General features: G+C 43.7%; 2 protein-coding genes and 1 long non-coding RNA gene across 11 annotated transcripts in view; 2 read left to right on the top strand and 1 right to left on the bottom strand.

Moving 5' to 3' along the window:
* The window catches only part of nfkb2 (nuclear factor of kappa light polypeptide gene enhancer in B-cells 2 (p49/p100)), a 31,678-nt gene extending 29,196 nt beyond the window's left edge, over positions 1-2,482 (top strand). For all 5 annotated transcript variants that reach the window (XM_088636108.1, XM_088636106.1, XM_088636107.1 and 2 more), the window contains 3 exons: positions 38-195; positions 684-795; positions 998-2,482. In XM_088636108.1, the coding sequence (XP_088492234.1) occupies positions 38-195; positions 684-795; positions 998-1,086 (359 nt within the window). In that variant the 3' untranslated portion in view covers positions 1,087-2,482. The remainder of the gene's footprint in view (positions 1-37; positions 196-683; positions 796-997) is intronic.
* Positions 2,483-2,772: 290 nt separating this feature from the next.
* LOC148661803 (uncharacterized) lies at positions 2,773-3,596 on the top strand. Its single transcript, XR_015939604.1, has 2 exons — positions 2,773-3,058; positions 3,479-3,596. It is a non-coding gene; the product is annotated as an uncharacterized LOC148661803 (long non-coding RNA).
* Positions 3,597-7,491: 3,895 nt separating this feature from the next.
* Positions 7,492-17,624, bottom strand: part of LOC148661804 (uncharacterized) — an 85,971-nt gene continuing 75,838 nt past the window's right edge. For 4 of the 5 annotated variants that reach the window (XM_088636118.1, XM_088636116.1, XM_088636120.1 and 1 more), the window contains exons 12-17: positions 16,547-16,737; positions 16,179-16,249; positions 14,491-14,648; positions 12,055-12,199; positions 10,326-10,469; positions 7,492-9,885 (exon numbers count right to left, since the gene is read on the bottom strand). In XM_088636118.1, coding sequence (XP_088492244.1) covers positions 9,661-9,885; positions 10,326-10,469; positions 12,055-12,199; positions 14,491-14,648; positions 16,179-16,249; positions 16,547-16,737 — 934 coding nt within the window. In that variant the 3' untranslated portion in view covers positions 7,492-9,660. The other variant, XM_088636121.1, reaches the window with a different exon arrangement.

Below are 17,624 nucleotides of genomic sequence, written 5' to 3' on the forward strand. Positions count from 1 at the left end.
GGGCTCTCTCTCACTCATGTGCTCTCTGCCACTGTAGGGAAGATGGATGGGGAGACACTCAACAAGCTGTGTGGGATCCTCAGAAAAGTGGACGTCCAGTGGAAACAGCTGGCAGAGAAATTAGGCATGCTTATGCTGGCCGACCTTTACAAGGAGTGCCCGTCACCCTGCAGGAGCCTGCTGGAGGGCTACCAGGTGAGCCATACTCACAGAGCCAGGAATATAGACAACTTCACAGCCTGGGAGGCAGAAGGCAGAAGAACTCTCTGGGATGGCCTTTCTGTGTTACAGCTCCATTTTTCAGCCTGGAGAGGAGAGGAGTTACAGAGCCATTAAAATCACAGTGGCAGATTTACACAGATTGTTCTGAGAAAGCCTGAACTGGAACTTAAGTCAGAACGTCTGATGTTAACAAGAAGGTTAACGTCTTCCTTTCCTGCTTTCTTTTAATTAGGCATTTAGGACGGTACCTACCAGCATAGCTCCCCCTGTCACTATACTGGGGTATAGTGCACTGTACAGTTTATACCATCTGGTTCTTTAGGAAAGAGTGCCACCTACTGGTCTGCCAGGACCACATCTACCTGTTGCAGGAGAAAGGCCTTTGTCCAGTTGCAGTTTTCAGCTGTGAAAGGGTTGTTTTTTTATGTTTGCCTCCTGACCTTTGGTCTCTGTGTTGCCAGCTGGGAGGAGGTCGAGTGGAAGGGCTGGTGGAAGCACTGGAGGCTATGGGGCTGAATGAAGGAGTGAGGCTGCTGAGACAGACAGAACTGAAGAACAAGACACCAAGCACAGGTACTAGAACTGCGCTCTCTTCATGTTGTATTATTCCACTTTGCCTCCCAATATTAATCTCTGTAGACTACCTGCTCCACTCTTTATACAAAAGTAAGATAGACAGGTAAGTAAGACAGACATGAAGACTGATCGGTGCTCTTACTGTATGTATTTATGCTGTGTGTTAACTGCCCTTCCTCCCTCCCTGTTTCTCCTTCAGAAGTCAAGGTTGACAGTGGATTCTGCAGCCATCCCACAGAAGAGCTGCAGGAAGAGCACATGGAGGAGTCTGTCTTGGCCAACTCCTGATCCAATTGGCATATCAAGAGGATGGCTGCCCGAGCTCCTGCAACAACTAAAACATCAGACACCAGCTAAGCCACCTCACTTGAGAGGGGTCCTGCAGCAGGTTTCTTATTGACTGTGAGCTCACTGTTCAGATCCTTGGGTCAGCACATGCCACCCTGCGGTGCCACAGAGACCATCACAGTCTTGGGGTGTTCAGTTGCTGTAACCCTAAAAATATCTCTCACTTACCTACAGAACAGACTCTTTCAGTGGAAAATGGACACCATGAGCAAAGTTTGCAGTTGTAAATAACCAGTACTGTTTCTCTGAGTTAATGGCTGGCAAATCATTGACTTCAGGCCATGCAGGCCACCACAGGAGGGAGAAGGTGGATTCAGTGTCACCTCCTGATGTGTGTGGACTTGGAAAACTTCCGGAGCTTTTATCCTTTTGCTTCTGACATGGAAGGTGGAGAGTGGAAAACACTGCCATATAAAGACAAGCATTTTATTGATATAATTAATAAAACCTCATCCAGTGTGAAAATGCATGGCATATCTACTGTCCTGATTTCATTTTGGCTTTTTGTTTCAGTATAATTATAGATCTTTAACCTTGTATGTTTTAGTGCACTTTCAAAAACCCATGCTCGAGCCTACTCCCCCACCCCCTGGATAACAATGAACTGGTAATGACCTGCTGCACATTAGCCATGTGAAACTCCAGAGAAAATGAAGAACTTGCTATCACAACAAAGAGGCAGGTTTAATAATCCACCCCCATCCATTTTTAGAACCGCTTATCCAGTGAGGGCCTGTTAAACCATGAGTGTATATTTTTAAAACATGATAGTGTGGATAATAACTCTTACCTATGCTGTGGAGTGCTAGATTATAAAGACCCCCAGTATTTTCATACAGTATTTTCACAGGAATCTAACCACAGCACCTTGGTCACAGTTTTCAGTAATGGCTACAAATCTGTATTTTACCCCTTGAAACAAACAGCTGACTGAAGGCTGGCATTGCTGAAGGGCTCCAGAATGTTTGAAACAATAGAACGTGCATTCAGCACCACCTACAAGGCTTGAAACTACTGCTGCCCTTACACAGCTGAGGATGGTCCTCCCAGAGCTGAGCCTGGTATGAAAAAGGCACTGCACACACACTGATCACTTGTATTAATAAAAACCAAACAGCAAAAATCTACTTCACAAGACAGGATGGCATAAAAATATACAGAAATTGCACTTGTTTGTAAAAGGTTTTTATGAACAGCCATTAGTTTGTGTTGTGTTAGTGCTCAGCGAGGGTAGATGCTTTTTCTCAGCTACTTAATTCCACTTTTCTGTATTTTTAAATTTTGTTTAATTTTGTTGTTTTGTTTTAAAACCAATAAAGTTTTTTAAATGACTGAATAGCCAGTTATTGTGAGGTGTTCCAGAATATTGCGCTAATTATGAGTGTTATTAGAAACTGAAAATCTCCAGGAAGGAGGCCATTCAGCTCCTCCCATCCTTGCACATTTGGCTGCTAGTAGCTTAGCGATTTAGGAATTTAATCAAGATTGCTGAGATCCAGCAGGACGATGCTTGCAAGCTCAGCGCCAGGCAGCAAGTCACTCGTTTTTCCCTGTCAAGAAAGCCTTACAGCCCTTCATTACTTTTCTATAGTCACAAGTAATGGGTTTATTCCATGTTGAAAAGAGAAGAAAGAAAACACAACGTTTCGTCCATGGAGCCTTCTTCAGCCTTCACCAAGGCAACACGGCCAAAACATGTTTTCTTTCTTCTTTTCAGCATGGAATAAACCTATTACTTGTTCCTTTGCAGCCTACACATGCTACCCACCTTTTTTATAGTCAGTTCACACACACAACTAAAAATAGTGTTTACGTATTTTGGCAGCTTTGCTGTAAGGAGGAGGCTGCCCTGACCCCCAAAAGAAGGCTTGCACCTGTAGGAGCCATGCATGCTGCAGATGCCAGAACGCAGGTTGGTGAATATATGGAATAGGTACAGTACCACTTGCTGACGTGTGCTGGTGTGCAGTATATTTTCTTGTTTTTCTTGGTTTCCAGCCATGCCATATGCGTGAGTTATAGTTTGTCAAGTAATACCAGTTACCATGAAGCTACAGTACCTGTGTGGAAGTATGTGGAGTTGTGGGCAGCAGAATTGTACGCTGAATCCCCCAATAAGGAGGAATATCAGCAATGTAAGCTAGAGGAATGGGAGGGGGAGGAGTCGAAGGCTGGTACTGGCTACCAGTTGGATGCCAGCGAAGGAAGGGTGAATAGTTTAGGGACCCCCATGGCTGTAGCTGCCTAGAACTGAACATTAGGGACAGTGTGGGGTTGAACAAAGAAACCCAGGTCCAGTGTAAACTATGGCACTCTGTGCTTGATCCCACAGGGCAGAGTGGGTGTCAGCAACCAGAGGCTCCTGTGGTGGACAGAGAAACAAGAATGGGAGAGAGGATAGAGACAAAAATTACATAAAGTTGTTATAAAAGTTTTTGAACCCTTTGGAATCATCTGCATTCCTGAATTAATTGCTCCTAAAGTGTGATCTGATCTTCATCTAAGTCATAATAATAGATAAACACAATGATTACCCAAATACCACACAATGGTAGTCTTTCTTGTCTATGTTTAAACACTTTGTTTAAACATTCACTGTTTATCCTGGAAAATGTATGTCAACCTCTAGGTTAATTGGGGTCAGCGATTAGAATCAATGAGATGACATTCAGGTGTGTGTTTGAGCTGCCCTGCCAACAGTAACAAGTTTGGTTACCAACACTATTGCTCTTCACAACACTGATTTGTCGAAGTGAAACATGCCCCGATCAAAAGAGGTTTCAGAGGACAGGAGAAGAAGAATTGTAGATGCTCATAAGGGTTGAGAGGTTTACAAAAATATTTCTAAAGAAATATTTAGGCCTCCATCAATACACAGTTATGCAGACTGTACAAATGGAAGAAATTCAGTACCATTGCTATGCTCCCACAAGCGTGAGCCATACAATGGTCAAGGAGGTGACAAAGAACCCTAGGTCTATAATCTACCCTAGCTAAGGCTCTGTAGATGTCTCTTGCACTGGCTAATGTCTGTGTTCATGTGTCCTCAATAAGAAAAACACTGAACGAGATTGGGGTGCATGGGAGGATACTACAGCGGAATTCACTGCTCTTAAAAAAAACATTGCTGCCCATGTCAAGCTTTCCAGTGACCACCTGGAATTTCCACACTGCTGCTATAACAATGTGGACAAATTAGACAAAAGTGGAACATTTTGGCAGAAATACACACCATTATGTTTTGGGGGAAAAAAAACACCACTTCATACCAATACAAAAACCTCATCCCAACCATGAAGCATGGTGAAGGGTGATCTGATCTTAATAGAAATTGGTTCATGCAGCATAACAATGATCCTAAACACAGGAGTTCATCTACAGCAGAATGGCTTAAAAAGAGGAAATGCTGCGTTTTGAAATGGCCAAGTCAAAGTCCTGGCCTTAACCCAATTGAAAAACTGTGGCATTAACTGAAGCAAGCTGTTCATGCAAGACATCCCAAAAATATCAATGAACTGAAAAAGTTCTGTAAAGAGGAATAGGCCAACAAACCCCAAACCTATGTGTAGGACTGATCAGCCTCTACAGGAAAGAAGAGAGAAGGAGTTGGAAAAACTGCAGCAGGGTAATAATAATAATGGCTTATACTTTTTTTCTGGACACTCCACTCAAAGCGCTTTACAGGTAATAAGGACTCCCCTCCACCACCACCAATGTGCAGCATCCACCTGGATGATGCGACGGCAGCCATAGTGCGCCAGAACGCTCACCACACATCAGCTATTAGTGGGAGGATTAGTGGGAGTAATGTAGCCAATTAAGGGGATTATTAGGAGGCTATGATTGGTAAGGGCCAATGGGAAATTTGGCCAGGACGCCAGGGTTACACCCCTACTCTTTTCGAGAAACGCCTTGAGATTTTTAAGTCAGGACCTCGGTTTTACGTCTCATCCGAAGGATGGCGCCTGTTTACAATATAGTGTCCCCATCACTATACTGGGGCATTAGGACCCACATGGACCGCAGGGTGAGCGCCCCCTGCTGGCCTCACTAACACCTCTTCCAGCAGCAACCATAGGTTTTCCCAGGAGGTCTCCCATCCAGGTACTGACCAGGCTCACACCCACTTAGCAGTTGTGAGTTGCAGGGTGATATGGCTGCTGGCCATAAATCTGGATGCTTGATGACATCAGCAACCCGAAAGAAACACACAAATGGTATTTAGGGAGCAGAGCTGCTGTCTTTGAGTGAAGCCTGAAGAAGGGAGAAGGTCTCAAGATCACCTAATGCAAGACACATGCAATGTTATGAGACACAGAATGTTTGTACGAGAGACTGAGGTAAGTCCCAGGTGTGAAACATACAGTTGAGCAAAAGTGTGAGATTAGGTTTTAACCTTCCTCCTGAATCTCTATTAGAACTCTTTTTAGATTTCCATTAAGAGCAGCTGCTCCTCATTCAACAGGTTCTTTCAATCAACAGCTGGCCATCCTGACATCCAACATCAGCTTTTATTACACCTGGAAAGGAAGTGGGCAGAAAGCACTGAAAGAACTCCCGTTCATGATCATGATGACAATGTGCTTCCACTACAAAACCAAAATTAAACTCAAGAATTTTTTTAAAACGTTTTTTATTTTTTTCTACACCTCATAAAAGAAGCTCATATACAAACAATGTATTCTTACAGAGTCAATTCTTTTCAGGCTGTCTTCAAAGGAACAGCTAACAGGTGTCGAAAAATGATCCAAGTAAAAACATTTAAAATCAGTCACATTCGTAGCAATCTAGAACAGAGATGTCACAGAAATCTATTTTACAGCTTTTTTGTGTTGTATTTTTAAATACCTGCATATAAAACAGCATTAAAATACAATATACTTCTGATTCTCTTTCAAATCCTGATTCAATAGACAACAAGAGGTTTCAGTGATGGACAAAAAAAAGAAAGCTTTCTTTCAGCTCAAATGCACTAGAATTTGTAAAAAGGAAAAAATGCTGCTAGCTCTTGTATTATTTACATACCTATAAGTGTTGATCAGAGTGGGCAGAACATCAAACAGCGCTGATGTTCTGAAACTGATGTTCTCAACAGCTGGGCGCCAGTAAGGCAGGGAGTTCCAGCTGTGTGGAAGGTGGAGGCTGGATTGGGGAGAAAGCATCTGTATTGGGGGGTGGGGGGGGGGATCTGAAACCAGCTCACCCAACTGTTTGGCTACTCAACACCTTCACAGCCAAGCAGTGAAGTGAGACTGGCTGTGTCAGGAGGCCTCTCCATTATAGGATTTCACAGCCTCACCCTCTCCGCTGCCAGAATAATCACAGCGCATTGAAATCACCAAGTTTGTAGCCAAACACTGTCAACACTCTGTGATGAAATGTTTTGTGATCTGCATTGTGCACACAACTCAATGGTCTCATGTTCTCAGGAACAGGGGAAAGGGGCTACAGTGGGCTGTGGCAAGGGATCAGGAGGGCTCGGAACAGCTCTTCAGACTTCCTGCTGGAACCCCACCCCTTGGGTGCTGCACAGTGTTGGGGGCATGGCTCTCTGGCCACTCCAGCACCAGTCACATACCGGAAAGGATAATTAAAATTAAGAAATAACAGCAATAATAACAATAATAGGAATAATAATATTAGCAATAACAATAATTTCAGCAGAATTTACACACAGTTTATGGCTCCTCCCTGCACAGAAGTGAAGTGGGAAGTGATGCCCAATAAATACCAGCATTCAGTCAGACCACCTCCAGGGACACGGGGGTCTACTGATTCAGTCTAAAACAATTCCTGCTGGGAGTCTCAGCGCCTCCAAGAAGAAATGTCAGTCTTGCTTAAAAAAAGAAATGCACTACATCTTAAAAGACTGACTCCATTACTTCCATTTTTTTTAACAGTTGAAATGTCGCTCGCCCTGTAGATCCAAACAATACAAAGCAGAAAAGGGATGGCTCACATCCTGGAAGAGCAGCAGTGCTGCAGCACTCCCTGAACAAAGCTGAAACAACAGAGATCTGCAAATCGGAGGAGAGCACACCTTGCTGGGAGACACTCTCAAAGGGCAGGGGAGAGCACTGGGCCCACAAACCCAGGCATCTGCTGCACCCCTGTTCACCCCCCAACAGTTCAGCTTTCACTCTCTTGTTTCAGCAGAAAGATGGGCAACATCTCAGCCCCATTCCTTATCTAGCTGCAAAACAAGATCAGCAGAACAAGCAGGCTGGAGGATTTGAAACTGGTATCTTGGGCAACAGCAGATCTGATATGGTGGCTGTTTCCCTAGCGCAAAAGCACCTGGTGCAGAAACAGGGAGCTGCACATTCTTTAGGTCGAAAGACCTAAGAAGCCGTGGAGTGCTGGCAGAACTGATTTCTCCTACATTTCAGTGCAAATGCACTTTTATGGCTGAAGCTGTTCAATTGTCCTGTAGTACAGCTCTCTCTGCTGGTAGAATGCTAGCATTACAGCTTGGATTTATGTACAGAGTGGGCCTGAGTAGAAGATGGCTTTGCTGTTTTTGAGACAGTACAATACCCGTTCTGAGATTCACACAGATACAGTATTTTACATTCAAATTTCCTTCAAAATGTCTAGTGCTACAAGCCTGTTTTCTATTTTTTAAGATCCTTCCATGTGACATTAAAGGTATTCATTGTTTCCATAACATGTAAAAACATTTCTGTAGTTCCCTTGAACCTATAATTCTTTAAATTGTATTGTTTTCAAGGATTTTAAGCTTTGTCTTTTTTGCAGGATAAGATAAAAAAACAAAGCAAACAGTAACAATAATTCAATTCATGCACAGGGAAAGTAACAGAGCTTCTTAAACTTTCAAAAATCAATGCAGCCAAGCAGCAGAGTGCACAATAGAATTGTGGAGAACTGTGTTCGGTGTGTGCTTACAGTGATGTTGACTGCTAACAACACTCCTTTCATTGCCTGCCAGTCCCTGCATTGGGTGCACAGTCTTCAGGAGGGGGTGGATTTCTAAACAATAATGTTGCATTTGCAGCTTTGCATTTAAATAACCCAAAATACATTTGTTCTTAATTCACACATTCTCTTCATTTAGAATCAATGTGCACCTTCCTTGAAAGGCAAATCAAGAACAGAAAGACAACCATTTTACATTCTCAAAAATTACATTCAGAGCCTACCTGGACAGCATTAACTTAGCCTCTCCAAAACAATGAACTCATGGCATACCTCATTTAAAACACACTCAGTACTTCTCTAGAAAGGTGGAGGAGCAACCCTGTCAGTGACATTAGAAAAAGATCAAGCAACGTAGCACACAAGTGTTTCACAAATAAGAAGCAAACTGGATGGCGGGGAGAAGGATGAGTACAACTGGAACAATGTCAGTTTAAAACAACAACTTGGAGAGAGAAATGGTAAAAGCATGCCACAGAACAGAGCACATGCACCTCTCGTCCTAGGAGATAGGATCACATTCCAAGGTTAGAACCTGAGGAGTATAAAAAAAAACAAGTACAGCTCGTCTTACTACAGCAAAAACCCAGGCTCGTCCCCGAGATCTGAGCACTCCTGTCTTTGTAATCCAGTGCCCATTGACCACTTACAGCAGGTACAGAAATCCAGGGAGAAAACTCTGCAGAGAAACAGCTCCACAGCATATCTGACAGCAGTCAGATCCACAAAGCAATTCATGCCCTTTGAGAGCTGCCAATATTGTAAAAAATTGTTCTGGAACAGAGTTTGTGTTCTACAAAGAACGAAATCCACAACACAGAAAGTGATTTGAGGCTTTAAAGCTACCTCCGCCATTGTAATCAAAACACAGAGCAAGAACAGGACATGCCAACTGTACACAGTGTGGATGTGCTTCTACAGGTTATAGATTCAGGGCTCAGCCCTGATGGCCTCCATCATTATCTATTACTTTTCTTGCAGCAGCCATCAGTGTTCATCAGCTCCTTCACAGAAAGTGTTTCAGCAGCAAACAATTGTGCATGACAGTTTTAAAAAAAATCTGTTTGTCTCTGAAGAACCTATGATAGTCCAGACTACAGTGAAATAAATCCAATGAACCTGGCCATTATTTTAAAGTTAACAACAGTTCAAAGGCATATGGACTTACAAGCATGTTTCATCCAATTAAAAACCAAACTCATTCAGAAGCACAGGCAGGAGGGACAAGCCAATGAAGGAAAAAAGATTAAAAATGTCAAAAGTGAGAACCAGGTGTGAACCAGGCCTAATATTGGTTCACATCAGCATAGTTCAAGCCTGCACATCCAGTACCAGCGTATCTTCTCTCGATGGCTTCTTTCCCCAAGGTCTCTGCTCTCCCCACTCCAATCTGTTTCACACACTCCACTGTTGCCCACTTCCTCTGTCCCTCACATGATCTCCACTGCATTCCTATTGGCTAAGGAGACTGGGGAGATGAGAGAGGCCCCATTGCTGGTATCCTGTCTCTCCCTTCCCCCCTATGAAGAAAACCTTACTGGGGAGAATGCCATCCCTGCGCCATGCCCCTCCCTGGCCTCACTGTTTCACGGCCTGCCGGTAACTGTGTCTCTGGCCTTGACCCTCGCTGCGCTTGCCCTTGGAGCCGCTCTGCTGGCTGGTCTCCTGCTGCAGCGTGGGGCTGGAGTGCGCGCGCTGGAGCCCGTTGTCATCAAAGAGTCGCGACTCGAATGCTGCCAGGTCCTCCTCCCCACAGCGCATCTTGGCACGCAGTAACATGGCATAGGTCCCATAGCGTGTTTTCTGCCCAGAGAGAAACGGATTGATGAAAAGACACAGAGGGAGGCAGATGGAGAGGACAGGGGATGAGGCCACAGAAATAGAATATAGTCAAGCTGTAAAACCTTTATCTCAAGGATCTTTGTTCTACTGCAATCTGCTCTCATTTCACATATTACAGCTACTCTTTCCTTGGAAAGTCACAATAAATCACTCCTTCAAGCTAATAGCCGTAAGGAGCCCTGTCGCATTAATAAGAGACAGTGAAATAACAGGCCACAACACCTGGCATTAACTTACTCAAGCACAACTGTACCTGCTAGACTGGTCTTGTGTACCCTGCTGGGCCTGATGCGTAATCTTATAAAGCTATCTGATTTTGGACTCCTTTTCAGCCAGCTGGGTTCGATAGTGAAAGACGATGCATTTTATCCTATCCTTCATCCTATTAACTGTGCTCTCACCTCAAATTCCAGATATTCATCCCTCTGGCGATACTCCTCCAGCTCACGACCTTTTACCTTGCGGTCAGGAGCATTGGAGCGCAGCTCGGCTAACTCAGAGGAGGTGGCACGAAAACGAGCCTCATGGGACTGGACTTGCTCCTCCTGCAGGGACACAGAAACAGTCCAGCAGAGCTATGTTTAGCTTATCTTTATAATTATGGAATTTCCGCTCCTTACCGGAATGTTGTTCTGGGGAAATGGACATTGCTATTGGTGCACATTGCAATGTTGCACTAATAGCATGCACAGAGCATTAGTCATTGACAAGAAGTGAATAACACCTCAGAGACAGGCTGCTACATATTATTTGGAAGTGGTGTTTGAAATAAGGGGCTGAAACTGTACGAAACGTGTGGCAATAAGAAGAGTGTGAGATCAATATTTTTCTTTAATTGCACTGGTGTTCCGAATGCCTCAGACTATGTGTTCCCACATATTGAACACTTGTAACAAGCTAACATTTTGAATAGGTTTGTTTTCATTGTGCCTTTTAACAAAGCAGCACCCCTTGAATGTCAATGTGCAGGCAGTGTGTCTTTCTTCACTCTGAGTATATATTATTGGGTCGAGATGCAAAGGCATTCGCCTGAGGGCTGGTTGATCCACGAGTTTGAGGCTTGTCAGGTCACTAGCCGACTGTGACCAGGATTCCCCCAGTAGCTGGGCACAATTGTCTTAGCATTGCCAATATTAGGATGGGTTATCTCAACACTCAGAGACACAGTGTCCCCCGTGTCCTTCCAGTGCTTGCAATCATGCAGTGCTATGGTGCCTCTCCTCCAATCAGTGCTGATCCTCCGGTATGAGGCCTCTGCTATGAGCCCTATCCCAAGGAGGCTGGGACAGTGAGTCTGTACACAAGAACTGTTGTTGTCCTAGTGAATCCCAGACTGCCCAAAACAGAGGTTGCATTGAATGGAGGACTGCTGGAGCTCTTCATAACACCTCTGAGGAGCAAGTCTACCTGCAAGCTGTGCAGCACCTTTCTGGGCTGTTGGGAGAACCTCCTTACAGCCCCTCTGGCACAGAAGCTGTGACTTTCTCTTCTAAGTCGCATTTTGAGCTGGACACATTTTTGGGCACTTTTTTAAACTTTGTTAGTATTGGTAAAATTAATAAAACTGCTTTAGTCCATCCCAGAAAACAAATGCAACTGAAAACAAATGTCAAGTAGTTGGTTTGGGTGAGATGCTGAATTTTATTGAAGCTGAAGGCAGATTGAAACCTGACCTTCAACCCAATTTGGCAATGACAAGCTACTTGATAGTGGGTTACCAAAAGATTGTAATTGGCAGAAAGGTGAGTGAAAAAATTGTCTGAACCCTGGCCCGTGCCTGAGGAGCATCAGCTCCTGCCATTCATCTCACTGCACAATGTATCTTACTATTGGCAGACTCCTACAGTCTACAGTAACACTGACCTGGTTTTCAGATGTCTTTTACAGAGCCCTGGCAACACTGTTTTTCTATTGGGAATGTTTTGTGAAGTCATTAACACATAAAAAAACAGCATGACCTGATGTCATGCAGAAAGGGCTGGCGAGCAATTTTAACTTCAGTAGAGCTACTGTACTGTATATAACAGTGTCATAAACATTATACATACCTGTATATATACTATACAAGATTGCACCATGCATACAAACCGTATCAATTAATAAAATGTCATATAAACATGCCAGGGTCACCTGTGACAGCTTGGTGGCAGTGGCTGGCAGCAGCGGGCGGCTGAACTTCTTCTGCGAGCCGATGGCTGCTGGGAAGGGGGGTGAGGAGAACATGGCTGCCACCGTGTTGATACGCGTGATCCAGGACTGCATCTGCTCTGCGTTCCTGCAGGAGGAGGACATGACACAAGAGACTGAATGCCAAGCAAATTCAAAAACATGCCAAAACACACCAAGCTGCTCTGGAATCAAATCCCAGGTGAGACAAAGCTGTTGTTCAGTTTAGCAGGTCCCTTCACTCAGATTGTGCCAGTAAAATACCCAGATGTGTAAATGTAAGGTGCTTTGCTTAAAAACATCAGTTATATCTGTAAATGTAGAAATGTAAATGTAAAAAGCACAGAATTAGGCATCTTGGCCTTTTGAATTTTACAGATATGCCACTGGGAGTTAATATCATGAGCTCACCAGGGCTGTTGGACATAAAAAGACTTGAATTTTAAAAGATTTAAACCATTTTATACAAACAATAATGGAGAATGATGGAATAGGAATTTTACTACTGATCCTACCCTAGAGCTGATTGCACAACAGCACTAATACATCTTTTTCTCTCCTGTAATGCTGAGTGACAATGCACTTAGCAGATGCTTTTCCAGAATCTGTAGAGAAGAGTGTAAGCATATCATGGGGTCTTGGTGACAGACCCGCATGTTCTTGCTTATTAAATGTACTTTTTAATGTGCTGGAATGTTTCTGTATAAACATTCCAGTTTTTTGGAATTGAGTGAGCAGCTCTTACTCTTACAAAATGCAACCCCACATCATGACAGTATAGGGATCATAGTGGATCATTACCATGATGGAAATGTAATTAATTTTTACAGCAGTGTCTTTTTCAGGCAATATTCAACCCCATAAGACTGAATTTTGGACAAAATAAGCGAATGAATGCTTTCATGTAGATAGCACTTTCCATGAGCCAATGTAGTAATTTTATTTTCTCAGCTCCGGATCCAGATTGTAGCAGTGCACTGTTTTTAAAAACAGTCCCAGTTATGTTCTGCAGGTGTGGACCACAGCCATTTATACAGCACCCCTGGAGCAGCTGGGGTTAAAGGCCTTGCTCAGGGGCCCATTGGAGTAGGATTCCTCCACCAGTTGTGGGATTTGAACTGGCATCCTTCCAGCCACAAGCGCAGATCCTTAGCCACAGAGCCACCACTCCGCCCCCAGGTCCTGTCTTTGTGGGTCCTAATGCCCCAGTATAGTGATGTCCTATGGATGAGCTGTAAAACCAAGGTCCTGTCTCTCTGTGGTAATTAAAAAAACCCAGAGTGTTTCTCAAAAAGAGTGGGATGTTACCCCGGCATCAATTGGCATTTACCAACCATGGCCTCATAATAATCCCCACCTATGAACTGGCTTCATCACTCTGTTCTCCTCCCCACTAATAGCTGATGTATGGTGAGCGTTCTGGTGCACTATAGCTGTCGTCGCATCATCCAGGTGTGGCTACACTTTGGTGATAGTGGAGGGGATCCCCATTACCTGTAAAGCACTTTGAGTGGAGTGTCCAGAAAAGTGCTATAGAAGTGTAAGCAATTGTTATTATTATTATGAGGGACCTCCCAAAACCGGAAGATACCAAAAAGATACTACTGTAGGTATCTTCTGCTGAGTGTGAATACATAGAAAAGTGCTTATCTCTCTCTGTATCTCCTCTCTCCCCTGTCTGTTGTGCCCATTGCCTCTTCTTCTTTGACTTCCTGTGAACATCAGGACTGCAGTTTCTCTCCTTCCACACACTCCTCCATGGCTCTTCAAACCTCCTATTGTTTCACTCCTACTGACAATAATGTCTGTTGATAAACACCATCATCCCCAGCAGGTGGCACTCTTGCAGGCTCCTGATTAGTGATCTGTGTCCGACCTGTTTTTCTACACGCAGAAGCTATAATGCCACCACAAAAATAACTACCAAATAGTATCAGGCACCAGTTGAACCTGGCTGTTAGTTCTTATTATCAAGTGCCTCTGAGAGAAAGAGTCTTAATATTTTAAAAACAAATCAGATACAACCATTCTAGGTGTCAACAGGACAGCCAAATAAAGTTCAGGCTGGAAAGCATGTACAGTAAGAGCACAGCATGCTAGTTACTTCAGTTCACTGCATTGTTTCTTAGTAAGAGAACCAATGGGGCTCTGTCTTTATCTTACACAAGTTTTATGATGTCTTATTCATCTGCCTGTTTTAAAGATTATATCAGAACATGAGTTCATAGACTGTGTTTCTTTATTTCTTGAGCTCAAAGCATATGTATATTTCTCAGCAGAAGTACAGGAACAAGTGTGAAGTACTGCCACTAATTGCTTAACAGCCCTTGAGATTTCAGGGTAGCTGGAGAGCCACAACAGACACCCAAACACGGGAACTTGCTGGGGCTGGGGACTCACTGTGCCTGAAAAAGGAAGACCCTCCAGTCAGCCGTGCGCAGGTAGAAGACATTGGGCCTCTTGCTGTAGTCAGCTGCTCGCATGGCCAGAGAGTGGTGGATGGACACAGCGTTCTTCAGGTCCTCATCGGACAGCTGCTTCTCTGGCCTGTACTCCCCCTGGACAACAAGAGAAAAAGGGGCAAGTACGATACAGTATGTCAACACAGAATTATAATCTAGTTTGAAAAAGGAAAAAAAGATTTTGAGAATAATCTAAAGAGGGGTTTACTGGATTTGGTACTGAAGTTTGCAGGAGGACATGTTTTGCACTGGAGAGGGCTGCTTTGAAAGTTGTTTGATAGGCAGTTTGAATCGCTATATGCTGGTGGGCTACACACTAGAGGTCAGCAGAGAACCATTCTCTGACATAGTAGAGGCGTCATTTGGATAACTTGTTGTATTGTCTAAACTCGCCTGGCTGAGGAACCAATAACCTGACCAAAAGGCCGAGGCAGATGGACCCAGGGGATGAGCCGGGGGCTGCTGCAAGGGTGATGCTCCACTGGGTCATTTCGGAACTGACATGTCTGGAATTGCGAGCGGACATGTACGAGGATCAAACCTCTTTTTCAAACTCCAGAATATTGTGAACATGTCTCACATCACACGTGTCTTCACATTTCTCCAAGTCTGTTACAGAACAGTTACTGCAGTTGATTTCCTCTCGATTTTTTTCATTGGGCAAGTATGCTTTTTAATTAATACTGTATGTCCCGTAATCTGACAAAACTCTATGTTCAGGAGCTTCAGCCAGCCACAGGTGTTTAAAACAAAGAGCTGCCACTCTGTCCATAAGGAGGTAATCCTGAATCTTCCCTGGACAAAATGTAGAGTAAGTTGTACATACCGACCTATTTAAAAAGATTTATGTGCAGCTATTAATATCTTTTTTCACAATATTGATGAGGGGAGCAAATGGACCAGTGAGATCACATCATTGTCAGTTCTACAGTGTATTGTGAATTTTATTTCTTCATTCAGCATTGTAACACAGTGAACAGTGATTGTTTTTTCAGATTTGGCTAACTGTATCCATCAGCTCGCTGTCTTTTATATCATCCACCCTGCATGAGCCCTTTATCCTGAGAGGGTTCCAATGAGGCAGAGCCCAGCCCACCAGGCACAAAGCACAAGGCTGAACTGTAGCCAGGGTAGGACACCAGTCCATCGCCCATCCATGTAGTTATTCATACACACATACAGGTGGATAGCTGCGTCAGCATGCATATTCTGCAAAGGAACAAGTAATAGGTTTATTCCATGCTGAAAAGAGAAGAGAGAAAACACAACTTTTCGGCTGTGAAGCCTCTTCAGGTGTGAGAAGGCTTCGCAGCTTTAACATTGTGTTTTCTCTCTTCTTTCAGCATGGAATGCACATACAGGGTCCATTTACAGATGACGCTGGACAGCATGTTGTTGGGCAGTGGGAGGAAGTAGGCACACCTAGAGAAATCCGTTGTGGACTCGGAAATTACACATAAGCTTAATACAGTCCTGTATTGTACATCTAATCATATTGTTATAAACCAACTTTCAATTTAATTTGACACAATTACAGAAGGGGAGTGCAGACACAGAGTTGCAAAGGAACACAAACAGTTTAGAGATCAGTAATCCTCTCAAACTCATTCAGACAGGCCACTGTACCTTCTGTAAGTAGAGAATCAGCCCCTTCAGGACAGCATAGAACGTCTTCCAGCCTCTCTTTCCACGTGGAGCTGAGGACACCAGCACACACAGTCAGGGTGAGTAGCTGGTAATTACCTTTCTAGATAGACTTAATGATGTGACCTAATGATAAAAGGTCTGTGGTGTTGCTGAAGGGTGGAGTGGGTGTGGGGTGTAGGGTATGGGTGAGAAGGGGGCAGGGCGCAGAATGGGTGAGAGTAAGGATGAGGGTGAGGATGAGAAATGTTGCCCCAGGTGTAAGGAGGGATAAGGCTGGGGAGTATTGTTCCTGGGTGAGACGTGAGCAATGATGAGGGTGTGTTTAATTGCCAACCGAGGCAACGTACTTCTCTTGCCATCAGGGTCAGCATGAACTTTGCGCACCAGGAAGCCGTTCTTGTAAACGAGTGCCCCTGGCTGCTGGGCCACACCCAGGAAGGGGTTCCCACAGCTGGGGACTCGCTTCATGGTGCGAGAGGAGGAGTCAGTGCGGCCATCCGCCAACTCTGAGAATGACTTGCGCAGCTCCTCCTCATCACTGTGGAGAAAGAACATCGCACACCTCTTTGACTCCTGTGTCTGAAATGTAAGTAATGATATTGCCTTCTTAAAAAAAATGTTAGACACTTTGCAGATTGGCATATTTATAAAACACGTAATAAAAAACAGAGAATATTTAGTAAAAGTGACACAAGATTTGAAAACAAAAGAGGAAGCACACCATTTAGTCTTTTAGTAGTGTATAAATAAAATATTTGAGGGTCAATGCTGAATAAGTTAAATTAAATAGCCCCTGATTAATTATGAAATCAATGCAGCAATAAGTAAATCCAGAATTTAAAGGTTTCTTTGATGTTCTGGGTAGAATTCCCAAATCACAATCCCTTACCCTGCTGTGGTCCTACTTCCACAGGCCCATACCACAAGTAACTCTCGTCACAATGGACAACCACAAGGAAGGGACCTCAAGGTGTAGAAGGTGTAGTCCAGCATTCACATCATACACATACTGTACATCACAGGATAACAGGAAAAGCGACACAAGAGAAAGCCATTCTGCTATCTTGTTTGTTTGACTTTCACTCTCATAAAATGCAAAGGAACAAGTTAAGTTTCATTCCATGCTGAAAAGGAACACAACATTTTCTTTTTTTTCTGCATAGAATAAACATTTACCTGTTCCTTTTGTAGCCCATGTATGTTAACGTAGTCACCTACTCATAAAATGTCTTCCAGCTGCTTTTGAAGGAGCCCATAGCAGAGCTTGGACCTTTAACCACTTGGCTAGGAAATTTGTTCTAGACACCCTCACCTCTTTGTGTAAAGATGTGTTTTGTGTTTCCATACTAAATTAATTATCTTTCAATTTTCAATTGTCACTCAATTGCTTGTTTTGCTGCTGAACCTGAAGGAGTCATCTAACCT

Source organism: Lepisosteus platostomus, chromosome 6 (genome assembly GCF_059453375.1).
Source record: "Lepisosteus platostomus isolate fLepPlt1 chromosome 6, fLepPlt1.hap1, whole genome shotgun sequence".
Lineage (NCBI taxonomy): Eukaryota > Metazoa > Chordata > Actinopteri > Semionotiformes > Lepisosteidae > Lepisosteus > Lepisosteus platostomus.